This window comes from Lygodium microphyllum, chromosome 24 (assembly GCF_053477565.2).
Source record: "Lygodium microphyllum isolate KBCC chromosome 24, Lygodium_microphyllum_v1.1.10, whole genome shotgun sequence".
Classification (NCBI taxonomy): Eukaryota; Viridiplantae; Streptophyta; class Polypodiopsida; order Schizaeales; family Lygodiaceae; genus Lygodium; species Lygodium microphyllum.
In genome coordinates, this window is record NC_141158.1 from 71,432,501 (window position 1) to 71,450,443 (window position 17,943).

Consider the following 17,943-nt stretch of genomic DNA (forward strand, 5'->3'; position numbering starts at 1 on the left):
TCGTGAAGCTACTAGAGTGCTCAGGAGAGGAGGTAACTCAATCGGGCATGGAGGTAAGCCCACTACACTCGTAGAGAGAGATAGCGCGTTGACAATGTGAGAGGTAGCCATTAGTGCTCGGCTTGAAACACTTGAATAATAAGCGGTCCGTGGGTCTTGGCGGTTGTCACCTCTACAATCCACCTTACTATTCCAACCCAATATTATCTAATTTGACACCTTGAATCACTCTCCTCATTGGAAAACCAAAAGGCCTAAAAATTTCAAGGGGTCCTTAAACATGTGGATGCAATGCACAACCTTTATTAGAACAACAGACTAAACATAGTTGAGCTAGAGCATGCCACTTGACCCCCAAGCCACTTGCTTAGAACTCCTTGTGATATAAACCTCAAAGTTTCATAATCATTGAGCTACTAAGTAGCACTCAACTTCACCTAGGTGGTTCCTGTGAATCACTTCAAAACTGGAAAATCAAGCATCAACTATATAAAATAGCCACACGTTTCCTGTAGTGGTCTTAGCTATTAGAGCTAGGGACCACACATCTTGGCCTCAAGAGGAGCTTGATTTGTATTAATTGTATGGTAGCACCACCTAGATTGCACAGGACTATCACATTGACTAGCTATATTTAGCCATAGGGAGGTTGCATTGCAATTAGGACTAGTAGTGTGATGACGAGACCTAAGAAAGGCATATTGGAACAAGAAGTATGAGTGCCTAGAGATTACGATGACACAAAGGCAGGGGCAAGCAAGAAAAGAGCAAAGAGACAAGTCTTGATTTTTGGAGAAAGAGGTGAAACTATTCTATCAATGCTAAGAAGGAGAAGAAACCTCTACAAACCATCAAGGATACTTAATAGATCATCATCACATCAACGCTTTGTGCCTCTACATCATAATTCCTTTAGGCCCATGGGCTAGTCTAAAACTTTGTGAGTAGCTTTCATTGAGCTAGATTCAATAAGGAATTGATTCTTGACAATATAAATACCATCACAATTAGGAAGTAGCAACCAAGGATTAACAAGTGGAGAACTGGAGAACTTATCAATAAGGGCCTCCTCAAGGGTGTTGAGAGAATTGCAAGGAGACGAAAGGGATTGAATTGACATTTTCAACGTCCATGATAAGAACTAGAGGCTAGAACTAGCCCTTGACTTGACTCTATTCTATTTGGGCCTACTTGCATAGTGTCTAATCAAACAGCTCACTTTGAATCAACACCTAGAAACTCTTAGACTCATTAGCTAAGACTAATACTAGAGCTAGTGATGACCCACAAGATTACCAACCAACTCTACTGCTAGAGTTGCTACTACAAGAACTATACATGTATGTCCCTTGTGAGAATAACAAAACCTCCATTAGCATATAAAAATCCTAGGACTTCGTGCTAAAGGCCTTGCAAAAAGGCATAGCAAAGGTTGTCATGTGATGTATAGAATACTAGAGAATTCCTAGTACTAGTGATACACAAGGAGCTCTAGAGAGAACCAAGGATAGGGCAGGACTAATTGGCAAATGAGCTTTTGTGAGAAAAATACTTGGAAACTCTTATTGATCACCAAGGTGAAAATTCTAAGGTCTGTAACTTCCTATCACGCTTTATATTGCAAGAATACCAAGGACAGTTGCATGTGCATCCATCTCTAGCATCCATTGAGAAACTCCATGTAGCTTCTTTGGGTATGACATCCATAAGTAGGAAAAAATGCTTGTGGGACTCCACGCAACTACATCAACTGCCTTGGTTGCATGAAAGGTCATGTTGAAGGACCTCTTGAGCTTTATAAGGCTAAGACAATTCAAATTGACCCAATGTGACTCTTGAGGAGGGGATAGATTGAGAACTTGCATTGTTGTTAGCAATAGAAAATCCACTAAGCACAGGTTGGAATGGCAATTGAAGAAAACAATTGTAGAAACATGTCACAAAGGGATTAGAAAGGAAACAAATGGTTAAACATCACTTGCCTTAAGAAAGTTATGTAATATTTACATGCTACTACTTGGAAAGTACAAGGCCTGAGTGAGTTCAAGTTGTACTTAGGAATCTCAAATTATAACTCAACAGATTGGTTAATAGGAGAAAAAATTTGATTGTGTGCACATACTCATTTATCACAAGAATTAAGGGAAAAGGACTAGGAACACCACATGTCTCGTAAGAGAAACCTTTCAAGTAAAAATCACACAAGAAAGAAACTGTGATTGCTTCAAGAAAAATTGATGAAGAAACACATGAGCCACGCTTGTAGAACAATGATAAGAAAACAAGAAACCTCATTGTGAGAGACATAGACAAAAGAGAGATTAACATGTCACTAAACATTGTCAAAGGGGAGCAATTCAAATTGAGAATTTCTAGGAGACAAGAACAGGAGGAGCGGCTCAACCCAAGAAATAGATTTAAATCATTTTCATAATTTAACAAAATCACAAAAATAGAAGCAAGGGAAACCCACACCCAAACAAAAGAAAACAGAGACCACAGAGCTCCAATGGGCCTCCTTAGCCATTGAGGCCAAATAGGCCACATAGGAACACCTACACATTGTATCCAAATTGCACTTAGTTTGAATAGAATGCAATACCATCGAAAGAGCATGGAGAAGATGAATCAACTCGACGTGCTTGACTTTGAAAGTGATAACAGTAGCATTGCACAAAGAAGCCATAATTCTAATGCACAAACCATATTCGATAATGTACCTTGGAGTCCAAGGATCTGCATTCAAAAGGTTGGGGTTATAGATCTAGACTAGGAAGATGATAAGATAGTACCTGTTGTCTATCTCAAGATCAAACTTACTACAAAAAGAGAGTGTGTTGTTGATGCCCTCATTGACAAATGAGTGGACTTTAATTGTTCGACCTATGAAGCATTATATGAAATAGCCAACTTAAGCTTACATCATTGACTAATGAAATCCTCAATCCCTATGGAGGAATACCATATTCTCTCATGGGAAAATACAAAGTCCTCACAACTATAAAGACCAAGAGCCTGCCCATCTTATTCCATGTGTTCTGAAATTGTGAGGGCGTGAGAAATGAGATATTTCTTGGTAGAGATTTCAAGCAAGCAACAAAATGTGAGGTTGATTATGTTGTGCAACAAATACATTTGATGCTTTTGAATGTGAAGATATTTACAACTTTTAGCATGGGTGACCTTGTCTATCCTCAAGAGAAAGGCAAGAAGAAAATCTCTAACCTAAAAAGGATACCATCTAGTGAGAGAAGCAGGGAAATATTTGAGAAGTTGCTTCGAGCAAACAATGAAGAGAGAGAACCTATGAACATGATCATTCTACAAATGGAAAACTTTGAGGGAGATACCAAGGATACACAATAGACCTAGAAAAACAATAGAAAACTGTAGAAAAGACCCAAACCTTATTAGCAAAGATGTTGATAGAGAGCTAGTACACAGCGATGGGTTCCATGATCACCAATGCTTGCTCAAGGATACTATGTAGGAAGTCATTGGTTATGGTTTCCCAAACCACCTACAAGACCGCCTCCATCACACCACCCACAGGTGTCTCCTCAATGGAAGAAAAACAAACCTGAATATAAAACAAAGGAACAATCAAAGGAGGCAATGCAGAGTATAATCCCTAAGGTCAAGTCTTCCATAATTAAATGGGATAAAGCCCTAGAATCAACAATTAAGCAAGAACGATTGCTAGTACATATATTTAATGTGTTTGATAAAGAGGAGACAATTGAAAGGTTCAACTCTTCAAAACAAGAAGCAATTGAGTCACTGCGACCTAAATATGGCTCAATTTGACCTAAGGAAGCCCCACAAAGAGATGAAAAGAAAATAGATTCTTAATGGGCAGTCCCATGATATGATCACCAAGCCACTTGAGGGCATAGAATCTCTTAAGTCTACATCCTCATTATCCAAAATAAAGAAAAGTAAGCAAAAGAAACAACAATAGCATTGAACAACTACTATTATAGGAGCTATAAAAATTGGATCAAAGGAAAAGAGGGAGATGACTATAGCCCTAACACACAACCAATCCATAGATATCCCCATTTTTTGCTAAATATTAAATGCTTCTGAAAGTTCCAAGCATTCCAAGGAACAAGTGCTTTCAACTTTTGCAAATAAAAATTTATGATATGATTGGATGGAATTACATTCTAAAAGTGATTCAAAAGTTGGTATTCGGCAAGATTGCTCTCAAAATGGTTGGTGCCTAATTTACTAATGATTGTGACTTTGTTTATGCTGAAGTGTTCTCTATTATACTTAATAGCTTACTAGGAAAGAAATTCCAATTTCCCTTTGTTTTCTTACTATGGCTATTAATCCTTTGCTCAAATACATTGAGTAATAAGTAGAATGAGGTCATATAAGAGGTCTTCACCTTGTAGAGATGGTATGATGCATTCAAATGTTTGTGAACAAACTCAAGCAATAATATGCGTAAATATTCCTATGGTTCATAAGTAGGGCCATTGTAGTCAAGCATATAATGTCCAATGATATAGGTCTCTCATGCCTTCTTCAAGAGCTTTATGGAATAGGCATAAAAAGATTCTAAGAGATTTCACATGGCATTTCATGAGTAAATATATTTCGCGTTCAATTATTGAAATCAATTATGTTAAAAAAGAGGTGGGTTGCTATACATGTTCAACACATGATTTTTAAATTGTGAATAAGTGTGAACACTGGACAAGAATAAGCAATTCGCATGTAGCCTTAGAAGCTAGAAGAAAAAGCCCTTCAATCTATAAGCTTTCTCAATGTCTTCATTAGGTAATTGAAATGCTTCTCTCCAAATGTCAATCAAATTTTAGTAATTTAATAGTATACTCTTACAAGGAATTTTTATCTTGAGATAAGTGGAAAAAATGGTTAAAAGAGGTTGGGTGAAATACTTCAATGCTACCTAACCCTTGGCTTTGTTTTAATGCAAAAACTCATGTCCAAAGAACCCAATACAACTCATAACTTGTATTGTAATAGCATTGAATTGTGAACTAGCCTTATAGTGACTCTTTAAATGGTGGGTAAATGTTGATGTTGTTAATGAAGATAGACTTCGCAATGTTTTAAGAGAGTTGGAAGTTGAATATCACAATGCGATTGAGAGACACCTATTGTACTACTGAGAGAGTAGTCCTCCAAAAAGAAGCAAAAATAAGCTTGGATTGACAAGGCTTGTAAGTCATATGAGAAATTAAACTCTTTGAAAGTCAATAAATAGATTTTAGAAGGAAAAAAATTCACAAGCTTTATGGTCTAAAGAGTTACCTGCCATAAAATTTCAATTCGAACAAGGTTAGAATGGGTGCACTACCCAAGTATTTGCCTAGTTGTAGATGAGGAGCATACTCTCTTATGCGAATGCCAAATAGTAATCAATTCCTTAGATAAAACAAAGAGATGGCTAAAATTATGATTATTGTGATTGTAATAATTGGAAACAAGCCTTGTTGGGACTTTAAGGGCAAAAGGAACCCTACCCATTTGTTGCAAGCCATTATACTACAACAATTAAGATACACAAGGCAAGGAAGGAGATGGTTATCACTAGAAAAGGCAACCTATATTTTGACCCACCCTCCCAATCTTTTATATCCTTACACATGCTCTTGATTGCTATTCAATCAATGAATAATCGTTAAAGTAACATGGTATGCTCTAATTTCATTTTTGCATGAATTGTAATGTCTTTGGATTTATTTGGTGAACTTTGATCAAACATCACATTTTAAAATCTTAACATTTACAAGCAACTAATTTTTGAGATTCACAAAGGGAACTTCTAGTGCATTCATGTAACACATTTAATTTAGTTGAATATTACCCCCAAATAATATATATCCTTACACCTACTTGTAATTCTTATTCAATCAATGAATAATTATTTAAGTCAAATGCTAGCCTATCATTTCCCTTTTGCACAAATTGTGAAAGTAACACATATGAATGTCTTTTGATTTATTTGGTGAACTTTTGATCAAACATCAAATTCTAAAATCTTAGCATTGACAATCAACTACATTTTGATCCTCAAAAGAAAACCTATGTCCAAGGTGTTCAACTTCTAGTGCATTCATGAAACACATTTAATTTGATTGAATGACACAACACAAGCACATGCATATGTTGCCATTCATAAAATGTTTCAAAGCTCAACATGCAAAACCTTGCTCAAATCTTGTTCAATTGTCTTCAAGCTTACCATATTATCACACAAATGCAAAGTAGACAAGCAACTTGATCTAGTTTGAGTATAATGGACATTCTAATCTACAAATGATACCTTAACATCTAGAAAAATAGATACAATGACATTGAACACAAGTTTTCCTAGCCAACATTAAGTTTCTAATAGAGAAATGAATTGAAATACATAGATTAGGCTCTCTAGAGTTTGTTCCATTAGATTATGCCATAAGTATTGAGCTTGCCAAAGGTAATAAAGATTACCTAGGAATAAGATTTTGTGGGAGTATAGGTGAGTATTCTAGATATAACATTAGTACTTTAAATGTGTAGAACCATTTATCAATATTTGTAAAGTTATGTATATACATAAATGCATATATCCATGCATGCATGCAAGCTATGTGAGAGAATGCATCCATGTCTTTAAAAATGCAATTAGAAGATGTTTATGTGCAAATTTACTTAAACATGTATACATACATCCAAGGCACTTATGTGTAACTCTGCTACCCATGCATGCATGCGAATGTGTTAGTAAATAGTCCAAAAACTAGTAGAAAATTTACAAAAGGTACATTCTTAGTTGTATGATATAAAACATAAGAGAGCAGTGCAAACTCAAAAAGTAATTCTTCATAGGTAGGTTAAACCGAAAAATTACAATACATAATTTAAATGGTAAGTTTGACAATATGTGCCCTTACATTAAAAGATGTGCAATGCTCAATCTCTAAGAACATAATAAAAAAGTCTATTTCGTTGATATTCATTTGGTTAATATTCAAACCTTGTAATTTAGCATTAGATTTGATTAGTGGCTCCTATTTCATGAAGAAATTCAAGCGAAAAGTCAAATGCCTGTGGGCTGCAACAACATTTCAAGAGTGACGGGATCCATAAATTTTCTAACAAATAGAGTTTTACAAGCTTAAATCTACATGCGAACATTGCAATTAGACAACATTCTAATTAGATGGTGTTCATGAAACATAAAGGTTCAATATCACAATGTGTTAAATTTGGAAAAAGATGCTTGAAATTCTATGATATAAGGTTTTTTATTTTGAAATTTAGCATTGCATACATTAGTCTACATTTTTGTAAAATAGTAATTACACTACAAAAGATCTATGAAAGAAAAGTTTATGAAAGAATTGGACAATTATTAAGGTTGAAGCTTGAAAATTAATAAAAGCATTGCAATATATAAGAAAAGTTGCAAATCATCAATGTTGAAGGCTTTTGTACCAACTCCTAAAAATGTATTGTGTGAACACTACTTGAGAGTGTAGGTGACAATACCATGATTCACATGATCAAAATTACATGTCTAACAATGCGGTGCTCACATAAGCATTGTTTGACTAGTACCCTCTTTATGCTTAGAGACATAGATACTTAAAAAAACTAGATACACTTGTTTTCATTAATCCCTTTAACTTACTAAGAACTCTATTAAATAAGACCATTATCCTCCATAGAATTGTAATAGTTTCACTCCTATCTCATCTTTGCAAGCCTTTACTTCATGTCTCAATTCCTAGCACTTGCCTAAAACAATTGCTTCAATGTTTGATCATGGCCTCATATGACTAATTTGTATCAAAGGTCTTGCTCCATATCTCTCTATTTTCTATAATCTAGAAAATAACTTTGGATTATGTATATTCAAAACTTTCATCCCCTTTCCACAAGAAGATTTAGGTAAGCCTTAGCTAATCTATATAATTCAAAAAGATTTAGGTAAGCCTTAAGTAATCTATATAATTCAAAGAGAAGCATTGTTACCAAAATGTGACATGGACTTAATGATTCAAATGAACCCTATTTTGGTATCCCTAGCTCTTGGCATGGTGACCATTGCACTAGTAGTGAAGCGTTTAGGACTCTCTATATAGTGGATAAGTGTATAGACTATGTGATACAAGGACAAGACAAAAGAAACAAGGTGCAATATGAAACTTTTGTTAAATTGAAAGTTTGCACCTTAGAATTGATTACATTGAAAGATTTACCTAGTAAGTGACTCACTTAAGTTACAAATCAAACCTTGAGCTTTGAGTTTCGTTTGGTGGATGAGTGGCTCACTTGTGATTAAGGATTTAAGCATTAATAAGCTCTTAATCAAAAACTAGATTTGATTAAGAATTAGCTAGTTACTCATTTAGAACCCTAATCTTGGCTATTTGGGATTCTCTTTCTTTGTCATGAGAAGCACAAACTGAGAACAAGAGTTAATCTTCTTCCCTCAAAATGAGGAAGCCATTAGATGACTTCATAAATCTGTTTAGAACAAGACATGCATATATTTATAATCTAAATTACATCAAACTGAGAACAAGAGTCAATATTCTCCTCTTAATGCGAGGAATCCATTAGATGACTCTATAAATCTATTTAGAATAAGACATGTATATGTTTTCAATCTAAATTGCATCAAAATAAGTTATTATAACACCACAATGGACTAAGATCCTCTTGTCTTCTCTAGGATTTCAAGCCTTGCACTTTCTGGACGAGTTTCTCGTAAATAAAGTGGTTTTCTCATAATTTCATTGTGAGAAATCCCTTTGTTTGTGAGCGGGACAATGTGAAGTTGCATGGGGCTATAAAGAATAGGTGTCAAAGTGGATACTCCATGAATTTGGACTCAAATGTTGGTTGTTATTTTTAAGGTTTGACACAATGAAGTGTTCATATATATTATTGAACACTCAACAATTTATTGTAGATCAACATTAAAGATGACACCTAGTGATATTCAAGTATCTCGTGATACTCTTCATTGCTTCCTAATGCTTCTAACTAAGGTTGACAACCAATCGCATTGCATAAGCAATATCATAATATATCGATTTTCATATGCCTACCATAAGAGGTTTTAAAAAAAAGTAATTACACGACCTCTTATTTTTTGCCACATATATAGCTCAATATCTAAGCCGCATCCATGCAAATGTTCTCAACATACATGGCCAAACCGCAAAGCTATGAGATCATGAATACACTTAGAAATACATCCCTGCACATCACCATGGGCTAATGATGACAAGCAACCAAGAAGCCTTCGTGTACACCCATCATGTGAAATCACTAAAATAAAGCAATTTATATAAATTTGGAGCATGCATAGTGAGATTGCAGCAATAGTTGTACACCTTGACCACACAAAGCACCTTCCCTTCCATGACCCCCAAACAAGTAGTTTTGAGCACTATACACCCACAACAATAGTACGTGCTAAAGGGATGGGCATTTAGGGAAGGGGGTAATATAAACCTATTGTAACAACAAAAGAGGAAAATGACCTAAAGAGAAGAGTAGTAAAATAAGAAGCACATGAATGAAGCCAAAGGTAAATGTTTCTTAAAATGCAATCACTTGATTAATTAGTCATGATGTAAACCATCATATAGGTCCTCGAGCATGCGCCTATGTGCAAGGGTCCTCGAGGCACCTAACAGAATGCATATGGTAGGGACTAGAGCAATTTTCCTTTGTTTGAAGCATGAATTGAACATTGGTTTTGTTATGGTGACAGTACATGTCTAAAGTGCAAGTCAGAATTTACTTAGTTTTAGTACTTAATTAGGTGTGCAAAGATTGGGGCAAAGCACTAGGATTAATGCATGAACCAAGTTGCAGCTTTGTAAAGCAAATTGAATCAACTTGGAACTAGGATTTGTTAGATTGAGCACCATAAGATGAGAGGAATTGTGGTCGGTTGATGCAAAACCATGGTGGAGAGAGAGAGAGAGAGAGAGAGAGAGAGAGAGAGAGAGAGAGAGAGAGAGAGAGAGAGAGAGAGAGAGAGAGAGAGCTCTTATAAGTACACAACAAGTTGAATAAATCGATGTCATGCTTGGTTGATCTAAACGCATAAGGCTAGAGGTTTCTTTCATAGTCTCGGGATTTGTAGCGAAGTCCTAATCCTAGACTTACACATTGAGATGTGTTCACAAGTTAAGACATTAATATGTGTTTGCACGTAGAGGTAGTAGAAAACTAACAAATCTCCCTTTGATCATGAATCATTGAACTTGCAACATGAAACATAAGAAAAAAGATCATGGGAAGGTCTTACCTCAATAGAGGCAGTTTCTTTATCATGTATAACAAATTCTAAAGAGGAGATTCATGAATGAGAGAGATGCAAATGGAGCTAGATCATAATGAGGTATATGGACAAGCTCAGGACCCTAAGTAGAGCATGGTGCAAATACGTGCCTCCAAGGCTAATCAAAATCCAATGTTGCTCAAAGGCATACTGCACATGATCATTAGCCCAAAACTGATATATGACTGTTAGACCGAATGCAAAGGCCATAGAAACAAGTTATAAACTCCCTTCAAACACCTAACTCTTGATAAGATCATGAAGGAGAGGAAATATAGATCGTTTTCAACTAAAAATCAAATAGAGTACCCCACATATTATATATAACTGTTGGAAATGTCTTAATGCATGCATGAACATGGCCAATGCCTAATTCCAAACACATTTTTATTTTCTTTTTGAGTAAATTAAAAAAACATAATTAATTGGTTTTTGTTCACCATTTTCTATAGACAATGATTCAAAAAAGACAATTAAGCGTGATAATTTGGCTAGCTATGGAGGAGAGAGAAATGGAAGATAGTGGACAATAGATAGTGTGAGATGAAGAGGCTGTATTAGCTCAAGAGCCTTGGTGAAAATGTATGCAACATTTTCTTATATGGGAGCATACATCAAGCTAATCTCTCTTGCATAAGATCTCTCTCTAATATACTATAGTGAATCTCAATGTGTTTTGTGCGAGCATGAAACACATGATTTCATGCTATTGCAATATCACTCTGACTATTTGAGAGAATGGGTGTAGGACCCTCCAATAAAACCTATAGATCAACTAGCAATATGCACAACTATACATATTTTGTTGTTGTTGTGAAGGTTGCCTTGTACTCAACCTCATAAGACGAGGTAGCCACTGTAGGTTGTTTCTTACTGAGCCATGAAATGCATAAACGGTCCAAAAAGAAACAATATCTACTAGGAGACTGTTGCGTATATGAGTCTCAAGCCTAATCTGAATCATTGTAAGCTTATAATTGCAAGTATCTCCCCTTGGAAATATCAAGGCATGCGTCCAAGTCCCTTGCAAGTAATGGAAGATGCACTTGACAACTTGTCAATGAACTGTACGTTGGCTATGCATAAACCTACTCACTCAAGATGCTACAAATTGTATGTCAGGGCGTGTGTTGCAAAGATAAACAAGGCATCCAACAGCATGGCTATAAATTGCAACATTAATCATCTCACTACCATCATGCATAGAAAGCTTTAGCTTGGCTTCACAAGTTTACAATCTTACATGCTAAACCTACGTAGAAGCTTTTCAACATACTCTGATTGTGACATGATGATATCATGTTGATTTTGGGTGAATTAAATCCCAAATTAGTATTGTAAAATGCCCATATTTGACATAGCAATTGTATTCTTCAATCCAACCTTAAAATTTGCAATTCTATCCTCTTTCGGTTCAGTGAGCAACATAGTATCTACATAAAGAATGATGACCAAAAACTATCTCCCTTCGTTCTTAATGTATAAAGTAGGAGTAGTTGGACTGCTCTTGAATCCTTTGCTTTTCAAATAAGCATCTATATTCAAATATCCTACACAAGGATCTTGCTCAAGCCATGCAAAGCCTTGCTTAAGTTGCAAACCAAGTGCTCTTTGCCTTTAACCACAAACCCTAGATGTTGTGATACATAAGACATCCTCATGCAAGTCAACATTAAGAATGTCTTCTTAATGTTCAATTAATGCACTCTCCATCCATGATGGGCAACCATAGCTGTAACACATCTATTGGTACTCATGTAAGATGTAGGAGCATAAGTCTCCTCAAAATCTACGCCCTTTTTTTTAGCATATCCTTTGGCAAACAAATATGCCTTCTACATGTCAATGGAATCATCATCCTTGCATTTGAGTTTAAAAATCCATTTATTGCCAATAGCCTTCTTCAAGAAGATCCCAAGTACCATTAGTAGCAATGGAGTCCAACTCCTCTTCCATAGCCTACAACCAATGTACATCCTACTGTGCATCATCAAATAAAGTAGACTCATCCTCATCCAAAAGTGAGCTCATGAATGCCTACTCATCAAGAAGAGCATCTACTTCCAAATTTTCCACAAAATGTCCCTCCTTTGTATGATGAGTAGCCTCTTTAACAGCCTGTCTAGCACATTGAGGGAGAGGAGCATCAATCTTACTCTCAAAGACATCAAAGGTATCACCAGTCTCATAGGTGGCTAGCATCTCAAACTGAACCTAAGAATAGACTGCATTTTCAACAAAAATAACATCACTGCTAACAAAAATCTTTTGAGTGCAAGGATCATACAAACAATAGCCTTGGCTCTCCGAACTGCATCCACCAAAAATACATTTAAGTGCTTTATAATCTACCTTCCCACGAAGCTCTTTAGACACATAAGCATATACTATATATCTAAATACACGAAAGTAATCAACCTTCACCTTCTTATTATGCCATGCCTCATATAAGTGATTGTCTTGAGTGCCTTAGTCGGAGTACAATTAATTACATGATTTTCACACTTAAGGCCCTCAAGCCAAAACTTATGTGGCAGCCTTTTGCTTTACAGCGTACATCTAGTCATTTCCACAAGTGTTTGATTCTCTCTCAGCCACTCCATTCTGTTGAGGCGTCATCCTCACCTGCATCTTCTGATTCCGATTTTGTAACCAAATGTTTGAAGTGTATAAATACATCTGACTTTTCCTTGAGGCCATACCCATGTGTAACGAGAATAGTCATCTATAAAAGTGACAAAATACAAATGACCATTGAGGACTCTAGTCTATATTGGACCACACATATCAATGTATGATCCGCATTTTTTTAATAGCACAGATTGCAACATCCTTCTTAAAAGCAAAGTGATGGATTTTCCCAAGTTTACACCCCTCACATGGATAGGGAGGTGGAGTATCAACAACTGGAGGCAAAGCATCCACCATCTGACAACGTTGAAGTGTCATCAGACTACCAAAGCTCATATGAGCATAGCGACCATGCCAAAATCTCTGCATTTTGCATAGCAGAAGTAAATGTATCGACTATCAAAGCAAGATGAGATCTCTTCTTATAAATATCCAACAAAAAGAGAACTTTGTACACAATATCTAACAATCAAAGAGCATAATCATGCTCTATATTTTTGACAATGCATTTGTCATCTTCAAAGATGACCTAAAAGCCTTGCTTACTGAAAGATGAAACTAAAAGAATGTTTTTAGTAATCCCATGCAGAAAAATACATCCATAAGTTGAAAATCCGATCCATCTCTAGCAGTGATCACAACTGTATCAATGCCACGCATCATAACTAGAGCTGTTTGCACAAAAAACTCTCTTCCCCACATGGGCTGATTGCATGGACGCGAATAAATAATTCTGAGAAGTGATATGCCTAGATGCCCTACTATCAAAATACCATGCTGTGTTTCAGCAACATTAGATGTTTAATCAGCCATACACGTGTCATCACTGCAAGTGAGAAAAGCATAATCCTCCTCAACCAAGTTGGCTATAGCATCACCATATGAAGACCGCGTGGGTGATGTCTCATGGACAGCCAACCCGAAGTCCTTTTTCTCTTTGCTAACCTCTTTTTGCATTCATCTATGTAATGGCCGGGCTTCTTACAATAGTGGCATTCACTGCTCTTTTCCTCTTTTTCTATGTCTTTGGCAGCCTTGCTAGATGGCTGTCCCACATCAGCTTTAAGCTCATTTTCCACTTTGTTGCTTCCTTTTTCCTTTGATTTTATACCTAGAGAGCATAGCTAGCAAATAAATGTTGTACCTGCACCTGTTTGCTGCTTTGGGATTGAAATCCAAAATACCCAACTGTCCTCAAACAAATTTTATACTTACAGCCTTAGGATTCAATGAAATGTCACCTCTCAATGTGAGTTGATAGCAACCAACAATTATTATCAACAACTTCAATGCACCTTGGGATGTGTATTGGACCCAAAAATCACAAAAGCCCCAAATTTCTCATGGAAATATTGAAGAAAAATTTCAATGTCGATGAGTTTGGTGAAGATATACGCATGGGACATACACAGATGATGCTAGTAGACTACGATAACGGACTATGCAAGATTATACGCAGGTGTGCTGTGGAGCTGGATGATGGCAGTAGGATAGTAGCTGTTGGACAGTATAGTTGGTAGACAAAACAGTGCAGGTTGGTAGCTTGGGTAGGGGAGCTACACATTGGGCTAAGATAGAGTAGGTGGCTGCCTAGCGGGTAGGGCAGTGCAACTAGTGTTGGTATCTGTGCTACAGTTGGCAAAGCAACAAGGTGCTAGCAGGGTTGGCTTTGGCTAAGTCGATGGCATTATAGTAGACGCTGGTCCTTCTTGGGCAGAAGACCAAAGAACTCTCAGCTCTTTTTTTTTTTTTTGCAAGTAAAATGTGGCTGATTATATTACACAAAAAACTCATTACAACAGAGTGCTCATGCACAATAGACTAGCTCGAGCTGATGTAAAGTCACAAATACATCATGTATACAAGCCTCTCAAGGCGGTTTGGGGGGGATGGGGGCAAGAAGCCATTGTGGGGGGGGGGTATCGCCAACTGGTGCTGCCTGCCTGCATCACAAAAAACAAATCCTGGCCGCCCCAAGTGCGCATGAAGTGACATCGGAGCTCTTGACAAGCCCTGGACTTGCCCTGCACTTGATCCCATCGGCCGCGGAGGGAGTGGATGATGGAGGTCCAAAGCTCTGTTAAGGTCGCCTCTGCTGAAAGTCTCTCTGTGCCGAAAGCCTCCTGGCACCGCGCCTTCCAGATATGCCATCCAGTAAGACTCCCTATGATCTCCCATACGTCCAAGCGGTCTGCTCTGGGCTCCAGTACCTGGCGGATGGGTAGAGCCTCCAAACCGACCACTGCGCACAACCTTGCCTCGATAATGAATATCGTGTCCTGCATCCCGGTCTCATATAGAAGGTGACGGCCCTGGCTGCTTGCTTGCCAACAGAAAGCTCCCCATGAGATACATCCAAGGCTGGGTGCTATACGGCGAAGGATGCAGCATGCTCCTCTCCACATAAGTTGCGCCTCCTCACATAACCAAAGGCAGTGCATTGGGTTTTCCAGAGGCTGTTGTGTGCAGCACTTACAACCTCCTTCTGCATCTAGGCAAGCCAACTTCCCACCGCCAAGCCTCCATGTACCACTAGCCATAAGAAATACGACACCCTCCTCGGCCTCCAGCTATCCCATAGGCGGCGCTAGAAGGTCCGTCGGAAAGGCTCTGTGATGCGGTGCTCCGCCCAGTGCCTGCTACGTGACAGCACCCAATCCATATCCTCCTACATCAGTACGTGTCTGCCAATCCTGGCAGTGCACTCTAGGAACCTGGGTGGCTTCTTGGCGACCGCAGAGGCCGGCCATAGCCACTCTCTTGGATCCCACTCTAGCTCATCAAGTGGCCTGCCCTCCCAGATCCAAAGGCGCCACTCCCTGAGCTCCTTTCAGATAACATAGGGGTCTAGTCGCCATGTCTTCCCCTAACGGCCCACCACCCGAATCCTCCTCCATGAAAGGGTGGCAACCCCCTCATCCTGCTGGCCTCTGTCAAGGGCCAGACGTCCCCCCTCTTGAACGGCGAAGAAAGTCCCCTACAGGGTGCCGCCCACTCTACCTGCCACCTGTAGGGGGATGCCTGTTGGTGAAAACCTAGCTGCCCATACCTCCGCGGGCTGTATCGCATCTTGTATCGGGGAAGCAAGCCACTCCGGAGGTATTGCTGCATCTATCTCCCTTGTCCTCAACTCCAACCCTCTCTGGTAGCCTGATACTCGCTGGAGCACCTTCTCATCTGCCATCTTGTACACCTCCCGCCATGTCCTGATGATACGAGCCGGGCCGGCCTCCCAACCAGCCCATTGGATGTGGGGGCGCTCACCTATCTATGCCCCTTCTCGATCTTTGACCTGGGGTTTCCAGATCACTGGTTGACGGTCTATCTTCTTCAAGCAGCCTGGGGGGCTCTGTATTAGGGCCTTATGGAGGCCTTGCCACACTTGGAGTAAGCTGCGTAGGAAAAGTGATCTGGGGGGGGTGATTTGGGCTGACGTGAAGATCCATCTCAGGGACGGCCTCCACGCACCGCCAAGCCTCAGTCTACAGTCCTGAAGGCCCTCCCACAATAAGACCTTCCAGGTCTGCCCGCCTGGTGTGAGACCGCTGACAACTAGCTTGCCCAAGAGGGCCATACTCTGATACTCTCGGTCTATGGTCCCAAGCCCTCCGTCTGAACGATGTCGTATGATGGTCTCCCACGCCACCTTGGCCTTGGAATCCCTGGAACCATCTGACCCTGACCAAAGGAAGTTCCGCACTAGACGGCGAAGCTGCACTACACAAGATGAGGAGAAGCACCAATACGAGGCGATGTACCAAGCCGTCACTAGGAGGACTTGGTTAACCACCAGGGCTCGACCGGCTAGTGAGAGGTGAGCCGTCCTCCAGTAGGTCAGTTTTCTCCAAATAGAATCAAGGACAGGAAGAAACTGCTGGGCAAGAGTGATGTCGAATCCCACTTGGAACCCTAGGTACCGGGCGGTTTGCTCTCTGCTCACCCATCTAAATCCCACTTGGACGCCCCACTCCGTGCTAGAGTCCGGGTCTGTGAGGAAACCAACTGACTTTCGCTAGTTGATTTTCGCTCCTGCTGTAGAACAGAACACGTCAAGAACCAGCCTCACTCTCTCCAACATCAACTCATCATCCTTTATATAGAGGGCTGTATCATCTGCATACTCTGAGTCTAACAACTCAAGTCTCGTCTCTCACTGGAAGTCGGAGGCCACATAATCCACTCACACATGTGCTGAGGAAGTGAGACATCGCCTCTGCAAAGAGCAGAAACAAGTATGGGGCCGTGGGGCAGCCCTTTTGAACCAATCTCTCTAGCCGAAACTCCTCCCCTCGCCTTCCTCCTATGAGAACCCTGTTGGTGGCCGATTTGTAAAGGGCAGAGACCCCGCGAATCCAAACCTGGGGGAATCCCAATGTCACCATGGTGTCCTCTAGGAAATCCCAGTCCACCCTATCATAAGCTTTCTCGAAATCCAAGAGTAGTACGGCCAGTCTCTGCCCACTGTGCTGAGCCCACTCTATTGCATCAAAGAAGGTAAATACATTGTCTAGGATGCTCCTATCCTAGACAAAGCCTGTCTATGTGTCATGGATGATGTCTGGAAGCACGAGGCGTAGTCGCCTACCAATCATCTTTGCCAGTGCCTTATAGGCCATTGACAATAAGGTGATCGGTCTCTACTGGGAAATCTCCAACCGGTCTCCCCCTTTGGGGAGAAGACTGATAAGGCCTGCGGAGGGACTCCCTGGCATCTGTCCTGAAGTGAAAATCACTCTGGAAGGCCATCAGTAGGGGGTCCTTCACCACTTCCTAGTAGGTAGTGAAGAATGCCTTAGAGAGGCCATCCTTCTCCGGGCATTTCTGCCCATCCTGTGTATGGAAAGCATCCTCTAGTTCCTTCTGTGTGAAGGGGGCTAGGAAGGAGCTTCCCATCTCCTCTGTGACGAGGGATGGGATGTGATCCCGTACCTGCTGTCTACAAATCTGTCCTCTAGCTGAAGCTGTCTCCTGCTTGAAAAGGCGTG

At 39.5% G+C, this 17,943-nt stretch overlaps 1 protein-coding gene across 4 annotated transcripts in view; it reads right to left on the minus strand.

Moving 5' to 3' along the window:
* Positions 1–3,207: 3,207 nt before the first annotated feature.
* The window catches only part of LOC148015230 (uncharacterized), a 158,017-nt gene continuing 143,281 nt past the window's right edge, over positions 3,208–17,943 (minus strand). For 2 of the 4 annotated variants that reach the window (XM_087665315.1, XM_087665311.1), the window contains exon 9: positions 3,208–3,580. In XM_087665315.1, coding sequence (XP_087521441.1) covers positions 3,521–3,580 — 60 coding nt within the window. In that variant the 3' untranslated portion in view covers positions 3,208–3,520. Of the gene's footprint in view, positions 3,581–6,916; positions 7,076–7,331; positions 8,494–17,943 lie in introns of those variants that run through there. The other 2 variants (XM_087665314.1, XM_087665313.1) reach the window with 2 other exon arrangements.